Source organism: Columba livia, chromosome 2 (genome assembly GCF_036013475.1).
Source record: "Columba livia isolate bColLiv1 breed racing homer chromosome 2, bColLiv1.pat.W.v2, whole genome shotgun sequence".
NCBI classification, from domain to species: Eukaryota; Metazoa; Chordata; class Aves; order Columbiformes; family Columbidae; genus Columba; species Columba livia.
In genome coordinates this window covers 154,773,927-154,792,415 of record NC_088603.1, presented here as the reverse complement: position 1 = coordinate 154,792,415, position 18,489 = coordinate 154,773,927, and the positions used below count along the sequence as shown (strand labels likewise).

Here is an 18,489-nt window from a genome sequence, read left to right as displayed (position 1 = left end):
TCTCCTATGAGGACAGGCTAAGAGAGCTGGGGTTGTTCATCCTGGAGAAGAGAAGACTCTGGGGAGACCTTATGGCAGCCTTCCAGTACCTGAAGGGGACCTATAAGAAAGCTGGAGAGGGACATTTTACAAGGGCATGTAATGATAGGACAAGGAGTGATGCCTTTGAACTGAAAGAGGGTAGATTTAGATTACATATAAGGAAGATATGCTTCACTGTGAGGGTGGTGGGGCACCGGAACAGTTTGGCCAGGGAAGCTGTGGATACCCTCTTGTCACAGAGGCACCATAAAATGACTCTAAGCAGATAATAAGCTTAAGCCAACTGCAACTTGGAACCAAAACTGAAACCAAATTGACAGACCAAGACCAAGTGGGAGAAACTAGTGTGAAGTGTGGGGCGGTAATCCAAAATCAGTCATCACCGTGACAACGTTTAATCAGCTGCAGGTTCAATTTACAAGTTGGGGATGTTATTATTGTACAACCATACAAGAATGATGAGCCACGGTGTGCAGCACTCACTCCAAGGGAAACCTCTCTCTCTCTCTCTCTCTCTCTAGGGTACCCAGGAGAAATAATTCCCTGGGGGTGGGAGGCAAGGACTCACTTGAGGATATACCTAGGAGAAATAATCACTTACCAAGGAGGAGGTGTGGGCTGTCTTAGACGGTGTCCCTGATCTAAGGGGAGGCAGTTCCACTGCTCTGAGAAGACCACTCAAAGGGGGTTGTTGTCAGGGGCCCCATTTTATAGCATGATTGGCTCTGGCTGTGGTCATTCTGAGCAAGGTCCGTAAGCTTCTCTGGGCCTAGGATGCCTCACTGGCTGAGGATCTTACTCCTCCTGCTCCCCTGTCTGGGGAAGGTGAACATGAGGAGTCACCATGCCCTGGGCTGATGAGGAGACATGAGTGTTGGCACCAGCCGAGGTGTGTATGTGAGGACAGGCACAGTGGGGCACAGAAAGTATGGAAGAGCCATCAACTGCCCTGTTGAAAGCTCCAGATCTCATTGGGGTGTCTGCAAGTGCCACACACCCATCCCTGGAAATGTTCAAGGCCAGGCTGGATGTGGCTTTGAGCAACCTGGTCTAGTGAAAGGTGTCTCTGCCCATGGCACGGAGTTGAAACTTCAAGGTGCCTTTAAGGTCCCTTCCAACCCAAACCACGCTGTGATGCTATAACTGAAAGAGCCTTGAAGAGAGAAAGTGCTGTGTTCATGAATGTGTGTGCCTTGTATCAGATTAAATGGAGTACAGGTTTTTGTAAGCACCACAATTAAGAATGAGAATGAATAACTACAATTATATGCACATCTAAAAATACTTGGTTTTGAATGGCAGATACTTTTGTTCATATTCTGTTTTTAAGAATCAGTGAGTAAACTCTGCCAAATATTCAGTCTTCAGGTTTCTTTTAATATATTTTATTTCCCGTGTTTAAATTCTGTAATGTTATCGAGGCTTCTAAAACCAATTTATTATTTATGCTCAATTAGTTTGATTCAGGAAGGATTCTACTTTGAATATTTAAATTCTTGTTTTATGTGAGTCCTGTAATGTCTTAAAGACTCAGCTTGTTACTAGGAGAGTTATTTTAAGTTTCTGTAATGATCATAGGATCATTTTGATTGGAAAAGACCTTTAAGATCATTGAGTCCAACTGTTGGACTCTAAACCATGTCCCTAAGCACCACATCTGCACATCTTTTAAACATCTCGAGGGATGGTGACTCAGCCACTTCCCAGGGCAGCCTATTTCAAAGCCTGACAACCCTTTGTTACCTGGGAGAAGAGACCAACCCCCTCCATGCTCCAACCTCCTTTCAGGTAGTTTTAGACAGTGGTGAGGTCTCCCCTCAGCCTCCTTTTCTCCAGGCTGAACAGCCCCAGTTCCCTCTGCTGCTCCTCATCACACTTGTGTTCCAGACCCCTCACCAGCTTCATTGCCCTTCTCTGAACTCTCTCCAGCACCTCAATGTCTTTTCTGTACTGAGGGGCCCAAAACTGAATGCAGGACTTGAGATTTGGCCTCACCAGTGCCCAGTACAGGGGGATGGTCACTGTCCTGGTCCTGCTGGCCACACTAGTGCTGATACAAGCCAGCAAATCACTTGAGATTTTGGGAAGTAGGAAGAATTGGAAGAATATTGTTTTACTTAGTATTTTGGGACTGACTTAGTTTAACCAATGACAGTCTTTTCCATTAAACTGATACAGTCTTTTCTGTTGAAGGTGGCTTCTTGTTTGTAGCTCATGGAACGACGGTTGTGGGTTTATGACATATCTAAATGGATTTAATATCAGCCTGTTGCCAAGGGAGCTTTCTGTGTGTCTCTTATTTCCAAATTCACTTCCTTGCCTTGTATCAGCACTAGTGATTGTGTCAGCCTGCAGTAAACTCATTCCAAAAAGTGGCAAAATAAATACGCATATGTGTGCACATGCACACACTCATTTTCTCGGTCAGAGAAGTTATTTTTTGACCAGTTTTGCTTACTGAACTGTCTCACATTGAGGCTGCACCAGTTTGGAATGTTGGAAGGTGGTGACAAAATGAGTCTTTTAGGGGAAATGAGAAGAATTGAGACTACCCCTTTTCGAAGTAGTAGAGTGACTGAAGTCATTTAGCCCAGTATGTATAGACTGCTGTCCCAGGGGCAGCGCTGTGTTGTTCATCCACCCATTCTCACCCCCCTGCCACAAATTCCTGTCCTTCAGAACAGTGCACATGTTCATGCAGTTGTGTAGTAAAATATGCTAGAATATTAATTATATGTTTTCATAAGAAGATACATGGTGTAGATTTTAATCAGATACACCCTCTGATCCTCTTCATCTTCATAAACTTCTGTGCTGGCACTTTTAAGGCATCACAAACATGTAGTTGAGTCGAGGGCTAAACATAAGAAACTAACCCTGTGTTGATTTTACACAAATACGGAATTAAGCAAGTTAGGAAAAGTAAAGATTTCCTCTCCGAATGTCAGCAGGTATCTGTGTTCTCATGGGGTTACAGACTGATCCGGAACAACACTGGCACAGGCTCCCCAGGGAGGTGTCACAGCCCCAAGCCTGGCAGTGTTCAAGAAGAGACTGGACAATGTCCTCAGACACGTTGTGTGAACTGTGGGGTTGTCATATGCAGGGACAGGAGTTGGACTCGATGGTCCTTTTGGGATCAGTCCTTCCAACTCAGGACATTCTTTGGTTCTATGATCTAGCTCAGTCAACCTGATATCCAGCTTTGTTGAAAGCGATAGTAATCTTCATCCCACCATGCACCTGTCTTTATTTATATTTCTTTGTCTGAGTTAAAATATGTTTTTCCTCATGGTGGTCTAACCTATAAAACTATTAAAAAGTTGTTTTTTTCCTTTTCTTTTTTTTAAACCTTTATTTTGGGGTGAGGAGCAGGTTTGCGTGCATTATGGGTAGGGTTAGTTTCTATTCGTTTGACTTTCAGAATTATTTTATCGGGGGCTCATTCATTTGGAGCACATTCCATAGCATATTGAAGAAGCTGAAAAAAACACATTCCTTCAAAAAGAGATTGTAAGAAACACATATTCACTTCATATCCTTAGCAAGTTACTTTACCTGTGCAGACGAGGGTACCTACATTATGAAGGGTTTTTTTGGACTTAAGCTACAGTGCTTTTTTCAAAAGTTCATCTAGTCAAATCAGTTGTCTGTAAAGGCAGCTTTCAGCATCGCCATAGAAAGGAAATAAGAAACTTATTATGTAAAGCATCCCAAATTCTGACAGCCATTGAGCTGGTGGTTACATCTGGTTCATCATACTTAATACACAACTATTAATTTGTCTAAATCCCTTCTTGAATATATTTGTATCTTCAGTCTCTGTAACATCATGCAGTGATTGTTCCATAATTTAATTACACATAGGGTGAAAGTGTACATTCTTTTGTTTTGAGCCTGCTGACTGCTTATTTCTTCAAACTGCTCTTTGTTCGTGATTCATGAGATAGAGAACGATTATTCACACTTTTTTCACAGTAATTTTAGAAGTGGTTCTGATGTCACAGAATCACAGAATGGTTGAGGTTGGAAGGGACCTCTGGAGATCACCCAGTCCAACCCACCTGCTAAAGCAGGTTCACCAGAGCAGATCACACAGGAATGTGTCCAGGTGGGTTTGAATGTCTCCAGAGAAGGAGACTCCACAACCTCTCTGGGCAGCCTGTTCCAGGCTCTGGCAGCTCAAAGGAAAGAAGTTTATCCTCGTATTCAGATGGAACCTCCTGTGCTTCAGTCTGTGCCCGTTGCCCCCTTCCTATCATTGGGCACTGGTGAAAGGAATCTGGTCCATCCTCTTGACACCCATCCTTCAGATATTTATAAACATATGTAAGATCCCCTCTCAGCCTTCTTTTCTCCAGACTGAACAGATCCAGCTCTCTCAGTATCTCCTCATTAAAAAGATGCTCCAGACCCCCCATCATCTTTGTGCCCCTCCACTGGACTCCCTCTAGTAGTTCCTTGTCTTTCTTAAACTGAGGAGCCCAGAACTGGACACAGTACTCCAGATGCAGCCTCACCAGGGCAGAGTATAGGGGGAGGAATAACCTCCCTCGACCTGCTGGTCACGCTCTTCCTAATGCACCCCGAGATCCCGATGGTCTTCTTAGCCACAAGGGAACATTGTTGATTCATGATCATCCTGTTGTTGACCAGGTGTCTCTCCACAATGCTGCTTTCCAGCAGGTGAGCTCCTACCCTGTGCTGGTGGCTGGGGTTATTCCTCCACAGGTGCAGGACCCTACACTTGCCCTTGTTGAACTTCATCAGGTTCTTCTCTGCCCAGTTGTCCAGGCTCTCCAGGTCTCGCTGAATGGCAGCACAGCCTTCTGCTGTGTCAACCCTCCCTCCCAGTTTGGTGCTGTCAGCAAACTTGCTGTCCCTTCATTCAGGTCGTTGATGGACAGGTTGAGCTGCACTGGACCTAACACTGACCCCTGGGGAACCCAACTAACTACAGGCCTCCAAACAGATCAGTACAGTTAACCTCTTTTTCATCCTGCTGTTTGTGTAGTCTGACTTCTTCATATGGTTTCCAGGGAAACAGTTAGGAAAACTTTTATCTTCCTTATTGTGTATGATATTTTTAATGGAAAACCAGATATAGTATCTCTTTGCTTTGTTCTTACACTTTTTCCCTAGCTTGTTACTGCTTTTAGAGACACAGGTATTGAGGTCACTCTCTAGGGATGTGGGACACATGGGTTCACCACCCTGGTAGGTTGGGTAGAGCCTAGAAATCAAGTTTCTCTCTTTCTGAGTGTATGCTTTAGTCGTTAGTTGATGCTTCAGCAGCGATTGCTGTGGCTACTGGTCCATTAGTAGCCCATATTTAGGCAGCATCCCAAGTGGATAGAGGCATCTAATGTTTCTTAATGCTTCCTTACCTTCTAAGGGTAGGAAGTAACTACTTTCATGAGGAGATGTGATTGCCTCCTGTAAGCAGGTACTCTTTATCAGTATGTTGGAAGAACCGGATTGCCCTCTTTAGGTTTTTAGAGTTATTTCCCTCTTTCTCAACTGCCTGGGGAATGTACATGCTAGTGCTAGGATGACCTGGAACATTCTGTTGACTTCAGGTATGCAAAATACTGCTGAGTTGGTACTTATCTAGTCCACCCAATTTGGGTGATTAAAATTTTATACTGATAACACAGAAGTCTATTAAACAGTTCAACAGTCTTTTCAGGAAATGCTGAAACATCCTGAAGGCAGAAGGGCACAAAGGAGGTTTAGTGCAGAGCATTTAAGGAGGATCTTTGTCTCATGTGCAGGAACTGGGAGGACTGAAAGAGGCAGCCATGCATATAGTACAGTTCAACATCTATTTTCTTTTAACTGAGTCATTCTAAATATAGAAGAATTTGCTTCTATTTTAAGAACATTGGGGTATGGGAACAGTGGTCTGGTGTCTGATGTCTGTTTTATCAACCCAGCATTTGTGGGAGAGGGAGTTACATGACAAATAGGAGTTCATAGAATAGTTTGGGTGGAAGGGACCTTCAAAGCTCATCCAGTCCAATCCCTGCCATGAGCAGGGACATCTTCACCAGCTCAGGTTGCTCAGAGCCCCATCCAACCTGGCCTGGGATGTCTCCAGGGATGGGGCATCTACCACCTCTCTGGGCAACCTGGGCCAGTGTTTCATCACCGTCCTTGTAAAGTCATTTCTTCCTCATATCCAGCCTGAATCTTCCCCCTTCTAGTTTAAAACCATTACCCCTTGTCCTGTCATAACATGCCCTCCTAGAAAGTCTGTCCCCACCTTTTTTATAGGCCCCTTTTAAGTACTGAAAGGCCACAGTAAGGTCTCCTGGGAGCCTTCTTGTCTCCAGGCTGAACAACCCCAGCTCTCTCAGCCTATAAGTTACACTTTTCCATTAATATTTAGGTTGAAAACTTGCAAGATCATTCTGATCAACTGACAGTGTCTTTAGTACAGAACTGAATGCATTATTTAAAAACAGTAGTCAAGAAAAGATATTTTTATATCCAGCCAGTTCAGTGAGCGACAGAGCTGTTACAGTCTGTTTGTTTACAGAGTTGGCTGATGTCCCATCTGATACCAAAAGCTTCAATAGCCTTACATACTCCCAAGTGGCCTCTTTTCTAATTATCTCAATTTCCCAGTATAAATCACTCTGAAGGACCTGCAGGATCTCCATCTTTCTCCTATGTCTTGTCTACAGCACTGCTTTCCTCAACCTAATGTAAATTAATACTTACAATACTTACATGGGTTTTCATTACCATCAGTGCTAAATATGGGTGCCCAGCACTAAGTTTTTCCTACTGCTGTTCAGAAAATAAAGAACAGTCAGCTAGATAAATATTCTTATTTTTGCCTCAACTGTAAAGCTCTGAGGGATAGAATCTGATATTATTGTGTTTGTAGAGCCCTTTTACTCCTCCTAATGGAGACAGAGAAGTGCACATGGAACATATTTGTTCTGAGGGGATGGCAGTGTGCCCCAAAATAAAAACACTGCAAGATGTGTTTAAGGAAGAGATGTGCAGAGTTTTAAATACAGACTGAACAATGTCTTTACCCCAGCATTAGTTGTGGAACTGATTAAACAGGTTGGCTAAGGTTTTCCAAGGGTGTAGTATGAGGCAGAAACAGAAAAAATAGCATTTCTTTTTGACAAGTTAAAGTTTTCTAAAGGAGGAAGTATTTGGATATAGGATCTCATAATAGTAGGTATCAAGCGCCATGAATAACCCTCAGAACCAGCAGTCCTGGCATGTTATTTAAGCAGATCTGTGGTGTAAGTACTGATGTCTTCTGGAAGTGTATCCGTGATTTTATGCACATGAATTTAGCAACAGAAACTAAAATAGTTGAACTAATGATTACAGAGTTTGATGTTTTGTTTGCACTTATATATTATAGACAATGCTCATTTTAATATGTCGTTTTTAATGAGTATTTTTTGTTCTTACTTTTAGGAGCCACAAAAATAGTTCCTGTTGAGGCTGCTCCCCAGGAAAGTGAACCCGCAACTCCAGAGTCAACAGTTCAAGACCCATCACAACGAAGAGGATATCAAGAATATGCCATTCAGCAAACCCCATATGAACAGGCAATGAAATCAAGCAGGTAATTTTGAAGTACTTATATTTTTCTTTGTGCAAAATATGAATAAAATGCTTCCCTATCCATTTCATGAAATTAAAATATTTTCTAAGCCTTTTAAAAAAACAGAACAGCTGAAAATGATCTATGCATAAGTTGTAGAATTTAAACGTCCTGTGGAGAATACCTTTTTAAAAGAAATCAAACATTTCTGTCCATTATGAATAGCTAGGGAAATTTTGACATATTATGCCACCAGGTTTCAGTATTGTAAATATAACTGATTTGCTTTCTTTTTAGGTTGGGTCCAACTCAGCTGAAGATTTTTACATGTGAATACTGTAACAAGGTGTTCAAATTCAAACACTCCCTCCAAGCACATTTGAGGATTCACACAAATGAAAAACCTTACAAGTGTTCGTACTGCAGTTACGCCAGTGCAATCAAAGCCAACCTTAACGTTCACATGCGGAAACATACGGGGGAGAAGTTCAGCTGCGATTACTGTACATTCACCTGTCTCAGCAAAGGCCATCTCAAAGTCCATATTGAAAGAGTTCATAAGAAAATTAAGCAGCATTGTCGCTTCTGCAAAAAGAAATACTCCGATGTTAAAAATTTGATCAAGCACATCAAGGAAACACATGACCTTCAAGATAAAAAGGTGAAAGATGTTTTTGATGAGCTTCGCTTGATGACACGGGAGGGCAAAAGGCAACTTCTTTATGACTGCCATATTTGTGAACGAAAATTCAAAAATGAACTCGATCGAGACCGTCACATGCTTGTTCATGGCGATGAGAGGCCGTTTGCTTGTGAGCTCTGTGGTCATGGAGCCACTAAATACCAAGCCCTTGAGCTTCACGTTCGGAAGCACCCGTTTGTATATGTGTGTTCTGTGTGCCTGAAGAAATTTGTCAGTTCTGTAAGACTCCGTGCTCACATCAAAGATGTGCACGCGGATTTGCAGGAGGCTTCTGTTTATAACAGTTCTATCAATCAGAGTTTCTGCCTGCTGGAGCCAGGAGGTGATATCCAGCCAGAAGCCCTTGGGGAACAGCCACCACCAAGTGCAGATGGAACAAATATCACGAGTACCAATACTATTAATGTACCACAACCGTCTGCTTGTAAAGGTGAATCAACAGCTGCAGATGTAGACCACAATGGTCAACATAATGGTGACTTAAAAATTGATACTGTCCCTTTGTTAGAATTTGAATGTCCTCTGGTGGAGAACGTAACGGAGACGCTGTGTCAGACAACAGACGTAGCGGTCCCAAACGTTCAATCCTGTGTAGCGTCAGATTGCTTTCTGCTGAAAAATGGTACTTCTGGTCCTGATGTGTTAAAAGTTCCTCCTGCAAATGAAGAGGAGGTTAATCACTGTGGATCTGTAGATGAGCAGGGTGAAGAAATTCAGCTTCTGCTGTCTGAAGACAAAAGTTTAAATCCAAGTCAGAACAACGGGATGACTGAGAACCTTTCGGTCTCTGAAGAGAGAAATCAATCTGTTCCTTCTAGTGAACCAGAAACAAGCAATTTGCCAATTCAAAATTCCACAGAAACCACAAACCCTTTGCCAGCACCAGAAGCTGATGCAGCCGTTGCTCCACAGGCAGCCACTTCCAACGCAGTTACACCAGACACTGGGAACGGAGCTGTTGCCTTTATGCAAATCTTGGATAGCTTGCAGAAGAGACAAATGAACACAGAGCTGTGTGAGAGGATAAGGAAGGTTTATGGAGACTTAGAATGTGAATACTGTGGTAAGGAGCAGTAGAATTATGTTTGTTTGGGTTTTTTAAATGTTCTGTAGCAGAGCATCTTTTTCCTGCTCCTCTGGTTTATAGTATTAGGTATATTTGTGTATCTTTGTAGCAGTATTAATTTTCTAATTCAGTATGGATTCTGGGGTCCAGTGAGATTTACTTTTTGCTGTATAAATAGTTTGAAATGACTCAAATATTCTAAAAAAACCCCAAAAGCTAGTGGAATGTAGCAAAGCAATGCTTTGCTAGGCTCAATTTTTCTGTTGATGTGAAAATTGATAGAATTAGATTATTTCTGTCTATGTGCATCTCCCCCCGCCAGAACTTTCACTGGGGCCAAGCACAGTAGATTTAGGCAGGTGATCAGATTTGGTCAGTCCACGCTTTAATGCTTAAGCTTTGTGATGAGCTTAGTACAAAATTCTGAGTCTTTTTCATATAGTATAGGAGGATGTATGATATACATTCTGTATAATAATAGGAATGTACTGGCATATTTTTGTGTCTTGTTTTGAACCAGCTTTTTGAGATGAAAATGTTCATTACATAGTATCAGATCAAGACTGTTCTGACTATGATTGTTTGTTTGAATGTATGAAAGTGGGAATAATACACCATTCCCATTTATTCTAGCTGAAAATGTTTGTGTTCACATAACTGAAGAGGAAACAATTCAGGACATATGACAAAATTTTGGGGGGGGCAAAAGTGTTTTTGTCAACATATTTGCAGTAGTGAATGGACATCCGGACAAGTTTTCATTAAAGATGAAAGGGAAAGGGTTCAAACCGTGGTTTGCCCTGAAAGAAAATTGGGGATGTATTGGAATTTTCACTAATTTAGAAATTGCTTTCTTCATGTCTAATTTTATTTTCAGGCAAGTTGTTTTGGTACCAAGTACATTACGACATGCACGTTCGTACGCATACTCGAGAACATCTATATTACTGCTCCCAGTGCAACTATTCCTCCATCACCAAAAATTGCCTTAAGCGTCACGTCATTCAGAAACACAGTAATATTTTGCTGAAGTGTCCCACAGAACATTGCGACTACTCTACTCCAGATAAATACAAGCTCCAGGCACATCTTAAAGTTCACACTGAACTGGTAAGTCACAAATTAAATGCTTTGTCTAAATCTAGTGTCATCATCATCATCGTGTTTGAAATGGTGTGTCAATATTTGAAGACATAGGTAAGAGTTCTTACCCGAACACTCTCTACATACATGAGGTGGGGGAATACATGAGTTACAGCAACTAGATATTTGGTCCCTCTCATACTAGTTTCCAGTAGAGTAAGTTTGCAGATGACACCAGGCTGGGTGGGAGTGTTGATCTGGAGGGCAGGAAGGCCATACAGAGGGATCTGGACGGGCTGGATTGTTGGGCTGAGGCCAGTTGTATGAGGTTCAACAAGGCCAAGTGCCGGGTCCTGCACTTGAATCACAACAACCTCAGGCAGCGTTACAGGCTCGGGGAAGAGCGCCTGGAAAGTGCCTGGAGGAAAAGGATCTGAGGTGTTGATTGACAGCAGCTGAACATGAGCCAGTGTGTGCCCAGATGGCCAAAAAGGCCAACAGCATCCTGGCTTGTATCAGGAATAGTGTGGCCAGCGGGACTAGAGAAGTGATTATTTCACTGTACTCAGTGCTGTTGAGGCCACACCTCGAATCCTGTGTTCAGTTTCGGGACCCTCATCATAAGAAGGACATTGAAGTACTAGAGAGAGTGCAGAGGAGGAGATGAAGCTGGTGAGGGGCCTGGAGCACACGTGTGAGGAGGAGTGACTGTGGGAGCTGGGGCTGTTCAGCCTGGAGAAAAGGAGGCTGAGGGGAGACCTTATCGCTGTCTGCAACTATCTGAAAGGAGGTTGTAGTGTGGAGGAGGTTGGTCTCTTCTCTCAAGTAACAAGTGCCAGGACAAGAGCAAATGGCCAGGGAAAGAGGAAAGTTGTGCCAGGGAAGCTTTACATTGAATATTAGGAAAAAATTCTTCATGTAAAGGGTTGTCAGGCATTGGAACAGGCTGCCCAGTGAAGTGGTTGGAGTCATCATCCCTGAATGTGCTTAAAAGGCGTTTAGATGAGGAGGTTCTTAGGGACATGGGCTAGTGCCAGAGTTAGGTTACGATCGGACTTGATGATCCTGAGGGTCTCTTCCATCTGAAACGATTCTGTGATTCTACATCTGTATTCATTTTCTCCCTTTGGTTTTCCCCGTATTGTCAGATTCTTTGGGTTTTGAGGGAGTAAAATGACATCTGGTATTATTGTTGCTTGACTTCATTTCAATGGACCAAAATTCCTTCTTTGTTCTTGATTAAGGTGCTTTTTTTGAAGTGATATTATTTACATTATGGTATTAGAAGTTTAAGAAGAAACAATTCTTTTCTTTACATCAGTGTTGTCTAGCTTTTCCTTGTTGTTGTTTTATTGTTTCGCATGAGTGGCCCAAATAGGTTAAGTCATTGTCAGAAAAGGTCCATGTACCATGGACTTCTTTTCCTACCATGTGTCAGGATCCTTTCTTCGATCTGGGACATTCTAGACTTGTGTGTACCCAGACAGGCTATAATGCACATATACCCACACAGTGTATATACACAGGTAAGTTCTTTCCCATTCCAAATGGAGCTCTAGAAGAGGCTGTTTGACAAGTGCCTGCTCTTACAGCATATTGAATTTAGTCCACTTTTGACTGGAGTCTTTCTTGAATGCCATCTGGAGTGCTTAGGTGGAACATAATTACCTCATATGATTTTATATGAAGATACTGGTATTAAATAAAATACAGCTTAGGATTTCATTTTGAAAAGCATGCTATTTGTAATTAAACTTTCTTGACTGATAATGCTGGAAAATTGACATGAACTACATCTTTGCAATTTGGGTATTTAACAATTTATGCAGTAAAATATTTCCAAAAGGCTATTTACCATTCTTCTGAATTGAATTTTATTCTTATTCTAGCCGAGACGAAAATATCATTCCTTTAATAGCTATACTCATTCTTCTGTTCTTTAAGAACACTGAAATATTCACATAGATAGGCAGTTCTTCACATAACATTATGATTTTCACTGGCATTGTCCTATAAATAATCTTACTCACCCTTGACAGAAAGCAGCACATATCAGAGATTCATCCTAATCACATGAGAAAGCAACATCACAACTCAAATACTGTGATAAATATTGGAGTTACTTGCTCTTACTAGCGAAATGTGGTGCTTAAATTAAGGATTTTTGCCCAAATGTGGACAATTTCTGTGTAGCTACTTAAAAAAGCTCTTAAGCTACAGTGCCTGGTGGTTCCAGGTTGTCTTCTGCAGTCAGCATGTTGTCTCCTGGCCAATATTTCCGACAGCTGAAGTTACTTTAAAGGTGTTTTTAACAGAACAGAGCACTTCACCTCCTACTTTTGTTAAGTACTAATATTTTGTAACTTCAGGACGGCTTTAAAGACCAAAACAAAACAGGTGACACAAAAGGGAACATTTTTCCCTCATTTTGCCCCCCATTTTAAGTCGAATCTGAATTTGTTATGAGATGTGCAGAAAGCTCATATAATAGACATTCTTTCAATCTCTTTTTGAGTTATTGTGTTTATGATGTCCATCTGATGGCAAAAATCTGTGTAAATGATGTCTGAGACAACTTAAGAAAAGAGCCTCAAATTAGATATCATATATCCTTGCATAAACACCTATTTTTCAAGTGTGATGAATGTTCGACGGCTCCCACCAGGAGGATCATTTTCATGCTAATAAATAGAACCGAGAAAATACATTTCATAATTAAAACCAGTGTGACAGTGAGATCTTCCAGAAGTACGCTTACTGCTACTTACTGTCAAATATATTCGAGTGTTTAAATGGATTTAAAAATTTGTGTGTTAGAATTTACTTAGTAACTAAACGTGGCAGTTCTCATATTGACCTTTGTGGCCACTGCTTGGAATATTTACTTAGTGCAAAACTCGCTTATTCTAAAATATTGTACATAAACAAACTGCACAGTTGAATGTGGAAACCTACTTTAATGTTCAGTTAGTTTGTAAAATACATTCTTAATAAATATTAAAATTAAAGCTTCCCTGGAGATAGAATATATCAAAATCTCAGTTCAGTTCCTTGTATGAATATCTGTCTTTGATTATCTTGTTGCTGGCTGCTTTTCAACTGGATCTCTGTGTTATCTGGTGAACAGGATAAATGATGGTTATTAAAAAGCAGCCTCTTGTCAGTCAGTGAATAGCCACCTGTCTTAATGCACCATCCAAGTCTTGCACTGAATTTGGGGTTTATTCCCTGGGGGCTGATGATGTAGAGCGTGTATGAGTTGCCTCTTGCTTCTGTATTTACTACGTGTTGTTACACAGAAGATTTTTACTTTTAAAGTCTGGGAATTGAGGCTCGTCTTGATTCATGACCAAAATTTTGCATATATATGATCTGATTTTCAGTACCAATCTTTTACCTCTAAAACCTGTGTAGTGTTTTTTGACAGTTCTTTGAGCTCTTTAGAACTTCAAACCATGACAGGTGTAAATCACTTCAATGTTCTAGTACCCAGGAAAGGGATGGGCAGAGTAATTACTTTGGAGTAATTTACAGTTATGATTGAGCTAGTGGTAACATTAGGGACCAGCTGTGGAACTAAACAATGCCGATATAGGTACCAAAGTTTGTTTACAACCTCTAGTAGGTTTTACAATATCCATTATGCTGATAAAAGCCGTGGAGAGGTTCATCTCTGAAATTATTTTAAATCTATATATGTAATCCATACTGCTAGATGAACACCTCTATAAAACTGGAGTTCAAACCCAGAACCGCTGCTTGCTCTTAGATGCCTACAACTGCTTTCATGTACATTTTGGGGTGTAAATTATTCTTGTCTTTGGAGGGATGCTTTGACATTTCATTATGCCACTGACCTTTTGTGTAATGGCGTAGTTAGACCTTTTGGTGGAAGTGAGATACTCAAGCTCTGATTGCTTATTTCCCCTTCCTGAGGAGGGTTTTCAGACCATCACTGGCCTGGCTGTGATACCTTTGGCTCTGGAGCAGCGCCACTGTGTAGTCGAGAGTGCAAGGTGCTAGAAAGGGAAGGAATTAGCCCAAAAAATCAGTGATCTGATGATCGGGCACTCAGTTGGAAAATGGTTTTCGTTCTTGATCCTTGCTTCCATAATGAATGTCAGCTAGCCATACTTTTTTCTAGTAGTTATTTCACAAAAAAGCGCTTAACTAGTACTGTATCCAGGTGCTCATCATTTTGTGAGCTGTGATTTCTGCTGCCAGACTTCATAAAAGTCTCTCAAACCATTTGCAATTTTTTTCTGTAGCCTCCTCGTTGTGTGTGTAGTCCCCTCCGGGGTACATGGGATCCTTTTAGCTAAGTTGCATTTTGATAGGACATCAGCTTAATTCAGGAATCTTTAGTGAAAATTTTGATTCGAAAATCATGATAACTATAGGGAAGATTTCTGGACATCTTACTTCTTGGAAATGTAACTAATTCTGTTCCCACAGGTGACAGAAATTAATGTTTTGTTGATCAGAGTGGATATAGGAGCAGGCTTTGGCTCTCTATTCCTCTGCGAAATTATACAATCAAATGCACTGGAAATGCTTTTGAAGTACCAATATTTAATAGAGCTTTGTTTTATTTCCTGCTAATAAAATCATGTCACTACTACTAAAAGGAGGGGAACGGATTGTTGATTTCTATCACATATTGGTCTAATTTCAGCCTAAACACTTTTTATTATGGCCATGGTCTTAATTTTGCACCATTAATGAAATTTATAACAAAGCAGTCAGGATTTCACAAATTCTTTTTTGAAATTAGTGGCAAAATTACCATATAGATAAAATAAATGATCATATGCATTCTATATGTGTTCGTAAGAGAAGATATTTGTGTCATCAGAATGTCTCTATGGATGAGTGCAATAGAATTGCTGCTAATGTTTCTGATGTTTTGAACTGTGGGTTATATTTAGTACTGTTTGATTCATTAAATAAACTTCATAGCGGTCTGTTGGTTTAAATGCTACGTATACAGAAGCTTTTCATTTTTCCTTTCATGACTGTATACTAGTACACCTACCCCTTGAATTATCTTGAAACACATGCCTTAAAGAAACAAAATTCTCTTCAGAGACCTATAAGCTGGTAATGCAAATAGCTGATGCTTTCTTAGCACAATTTTAATTCATTTATATGAAGAGAAAGGCATTGTGGTTCCTATGTAAGTGGCCTTATTTTATAATGAAATATAGCATAAACAAGAAAATTCTGTGATAGCATTAGGCTAATTTTTTCACTAGGTTTAAGAAAATTTATGGACCTAATTAATTCCTGGCTTGTGGAATATGTACTTTCAGTCAGAAAACTAACTTTATTTTGGAATTATTTTCTTATGTTTTCTCAAATTGGCTCATAGGGGGATTAAGCAAATCTCAAGAAGTGTGGAAGTGACTTTGAAATTTAAGTAGCTGATTGAACCGTGCAGCTGGTCTGTAACAAAGGTAGATCCTGCTCTCTTGATACTTCGCTTCTGTTTGCATCCTTCAGAAAAAAACTCCTGGGCATTAAAAAGGCAGGCACTCCGATAAGGCATAGGATGAATAACTTCTGTTCTTACCAGAGGAAAACTTGCATGCTGAGAATGTGATGAAGGAATTACTGCAACCTCAGCCTAAGTCCTTCAAAGTGCCCCTGTCATCACCTGTGACAAGAAGAGTGGAGCTGTTGAGGGGAAACCTCCCTGGGGCTCCGTGTTGTGACCTTACGAGGAGCGGCTGAGGGACCTGGGGCTGTTCAGCCTGGAGAAAAGGAGGCTGAGGGGAGACCTTATCGCTGTCTGCAACTACCTGAAAGGAGGTTGTAGTATGGAGGGTGTTGGTCTCTTCTCCCAAGTAACAAGTGATAGGACAAGAGGAAATGGCCTCAAGTTGTGCCAGGGGAGGTTCAGATTGGATATTAGGAAAAACATTTCCCATAAGTGGTTGTGAAGCATTGCAACAGGCTGCCCAGGGAAGTGGTGGAGTCACCAGCCCTAGAGGTGCTTAAAAGAGGAGACCTCATGGCGGTTACAGCTTCCTTACAAGGGGAGGAGGAGGGGCAGGTGCGAAACTTCTTAGCGACCAACAACAGAACCCGAGGGAATGGCAGGAAGATGTGACGTGGGGGGTTATGTTGGACATTAGGTTCTTCACCCAGAGGGTGCTGGACACTGAACAGGCTCCCCAGGGAGGTGTCACGGCCCCAAGCCTGACAGTGTTCAAGAAGAGACTGGACAATGTCCTCAGACACATGGTGTGAACTGTGGTGTTCTTATATGCAGGGACAGGAGTTGGACTCGATGATCCTTGTGGGTCCCTTCCAACTCAGGACATTCTGCGATTCTATGATTCTATGAGATCTATAGACGAGGCTCTTAGGGACATGGTTTAGTGCCAGGGTTAGGTTATGGTTGGACTTGATTATCTTAAGGGTGTCTTCCAACTGAAATTATTCTATGATTCTATTCTATGACCTGCATGGTCTGCAATACTTGATTTGCAACAGAGCATTTCTTAATGACTGGTGTTGGGACTGCTGGGATTACACTGAAGGACTAGCGCTGTCAAGCTGTCAGGGCAGCGACTGAAGTACACTTAAACATTCAAAACTAATAACGTAAGATCCAAAAGCCTGTTGGACTTGGATAAACAACAGTGAAAGGTTTGGCTTCAGCTGGGTGCTTTCTGTGAGAGACTGGAGCTTGACACTACAAAAGATCCCCTGTTGGAAGATCATTTACTGCAGAACTTGGTATCGGTAACTTTCTCACTGCTTGAAGAAAGCTGTTTGGATTGGTTTCACAGAATCACAGAATCGACTGGGTTGGAAAAGACCTCAGAGATCATCGAGTCCAACCCTTGGTCCAACTCTTGTCCGTTTACTAGATCACGGCACTAAGTGCCATGTCCAATCTCAGTTTAAAAACCTCCAGGGACGGCGAGTCCAGCACCAACCTGGGCAGCCATTCCAATGCCTGACCACTCTCTCTTAATAAAGAATTTTTTTCTAATATCCAGCCTAAATTTCCCCTGGCAGAGTTGAAGCCCATGTCCCCTTGTGCTATTGCTGACTGCCTGGGAGAAAAGACCAATCCCCACCTGGCCAGAACTTCCCTTCAGGTAGTTCTAGAGAGTGATGAGCTCACCTCTAAGCCTCCTCTTCTCCAGACTAAACAACCCCAGCTCCCTCAGCCTCTCCCCATAGGTCTTATGTTCAATTTGTTTGTTAGCAAGAAGTTTTGTTACCATCTCCATGTGGAAACGTGTTCTTGGTGCCCAGACTCTCCTGTTGCTCTGCAGCTCTTGATGCATTTACTGATGATTTTGTTTTTTCTCTTAGACCTGAGTTTATAGCATTTCCTTCCTGATGAGTATTAGCAAGAATGTAAAGCTGTCACAATTATAGGATTTTGTTTGAAATAATGTGTGTGGAGTGTTGTTGTTATTGTGTGGGTTTTTTTTCAGTTTTTGTTGTTTTTTTTCTTATTCAACTTTATGAAACAGCAAGATGTATTTATCTTAGAGTTCTGGACACACTGAGAAGTACTTAAGGCAATGAATCAATGAATATTAAAGACGAGCAACACCCAAGTGTACATTAATAGTATACTATTTTTTTTTTCATTTATTGTGTGTTTTAAAACCAGTTATGTAGCAAGTTTGAGGAATGACAAATTTCAGCTGACCTGTCAACAGCCTCTAAATGATACTGTGCTTGTGATTTTCTTATACGTGCCAAATTATGAATGTGGTCATGCAACTTAGTCTTAGAAAAGGTGCGAACGTTGCTACAGAGTTTCATTAGAATTAACCTATCAGTTTTCATTTGAGCAACATATTCAGGTAGAAGTCCAAAATCAATGGTAGCAGGCTTAAGGATAATAGGTTATATCATTTGAGAGACCCTAATCTGCAAATTAGCAGCTCTTTCTCAATTTTGTCGGCATTGTAGGCTCCTTGAATCTTTTCTTTCAGGTGGAAGAAGAGATTAAATGGCCTCAAGTTGCGCCAAGGGAGATTTTTA

The 18,489-nt window shown here is 41.3% G+C and overlaps 1 protein-coding gene across 6 annotated transcripts in view; it reads left to right on the top strand.

The window, feature by feature from the left end:
• The window catches only part of ZFAT (zinc finger and AT-hook domain containing), a 144,114-nt gene that overhangs the window by 83,291 nt on the left and 42,334 nt on the right, over positions 1 to 18,489 (top strand). For all 6 annotated transcript variants that reach the window (XM_065054461.1, XM_065054458.1, XM_065054459.1 and 3 more), the window contains 3 exons: positions 7,492 to 7,642; positions 7,919 to 9,387; positions 10,268 to 10,500. In XM_065054461.1, coding sequence (XP_064910533.1) covers positions 7,492 to 7,642; positions 7,919 to 9,387; positions 10,268 to 10,500 — 1,853 coding nt within the window. The remainder of the gene's footprint in view (positions 1 to 7,491; positions 7,643 to 7,918; positions 9,388 to 10,267; positions 10,501 to 18,489) is intronic.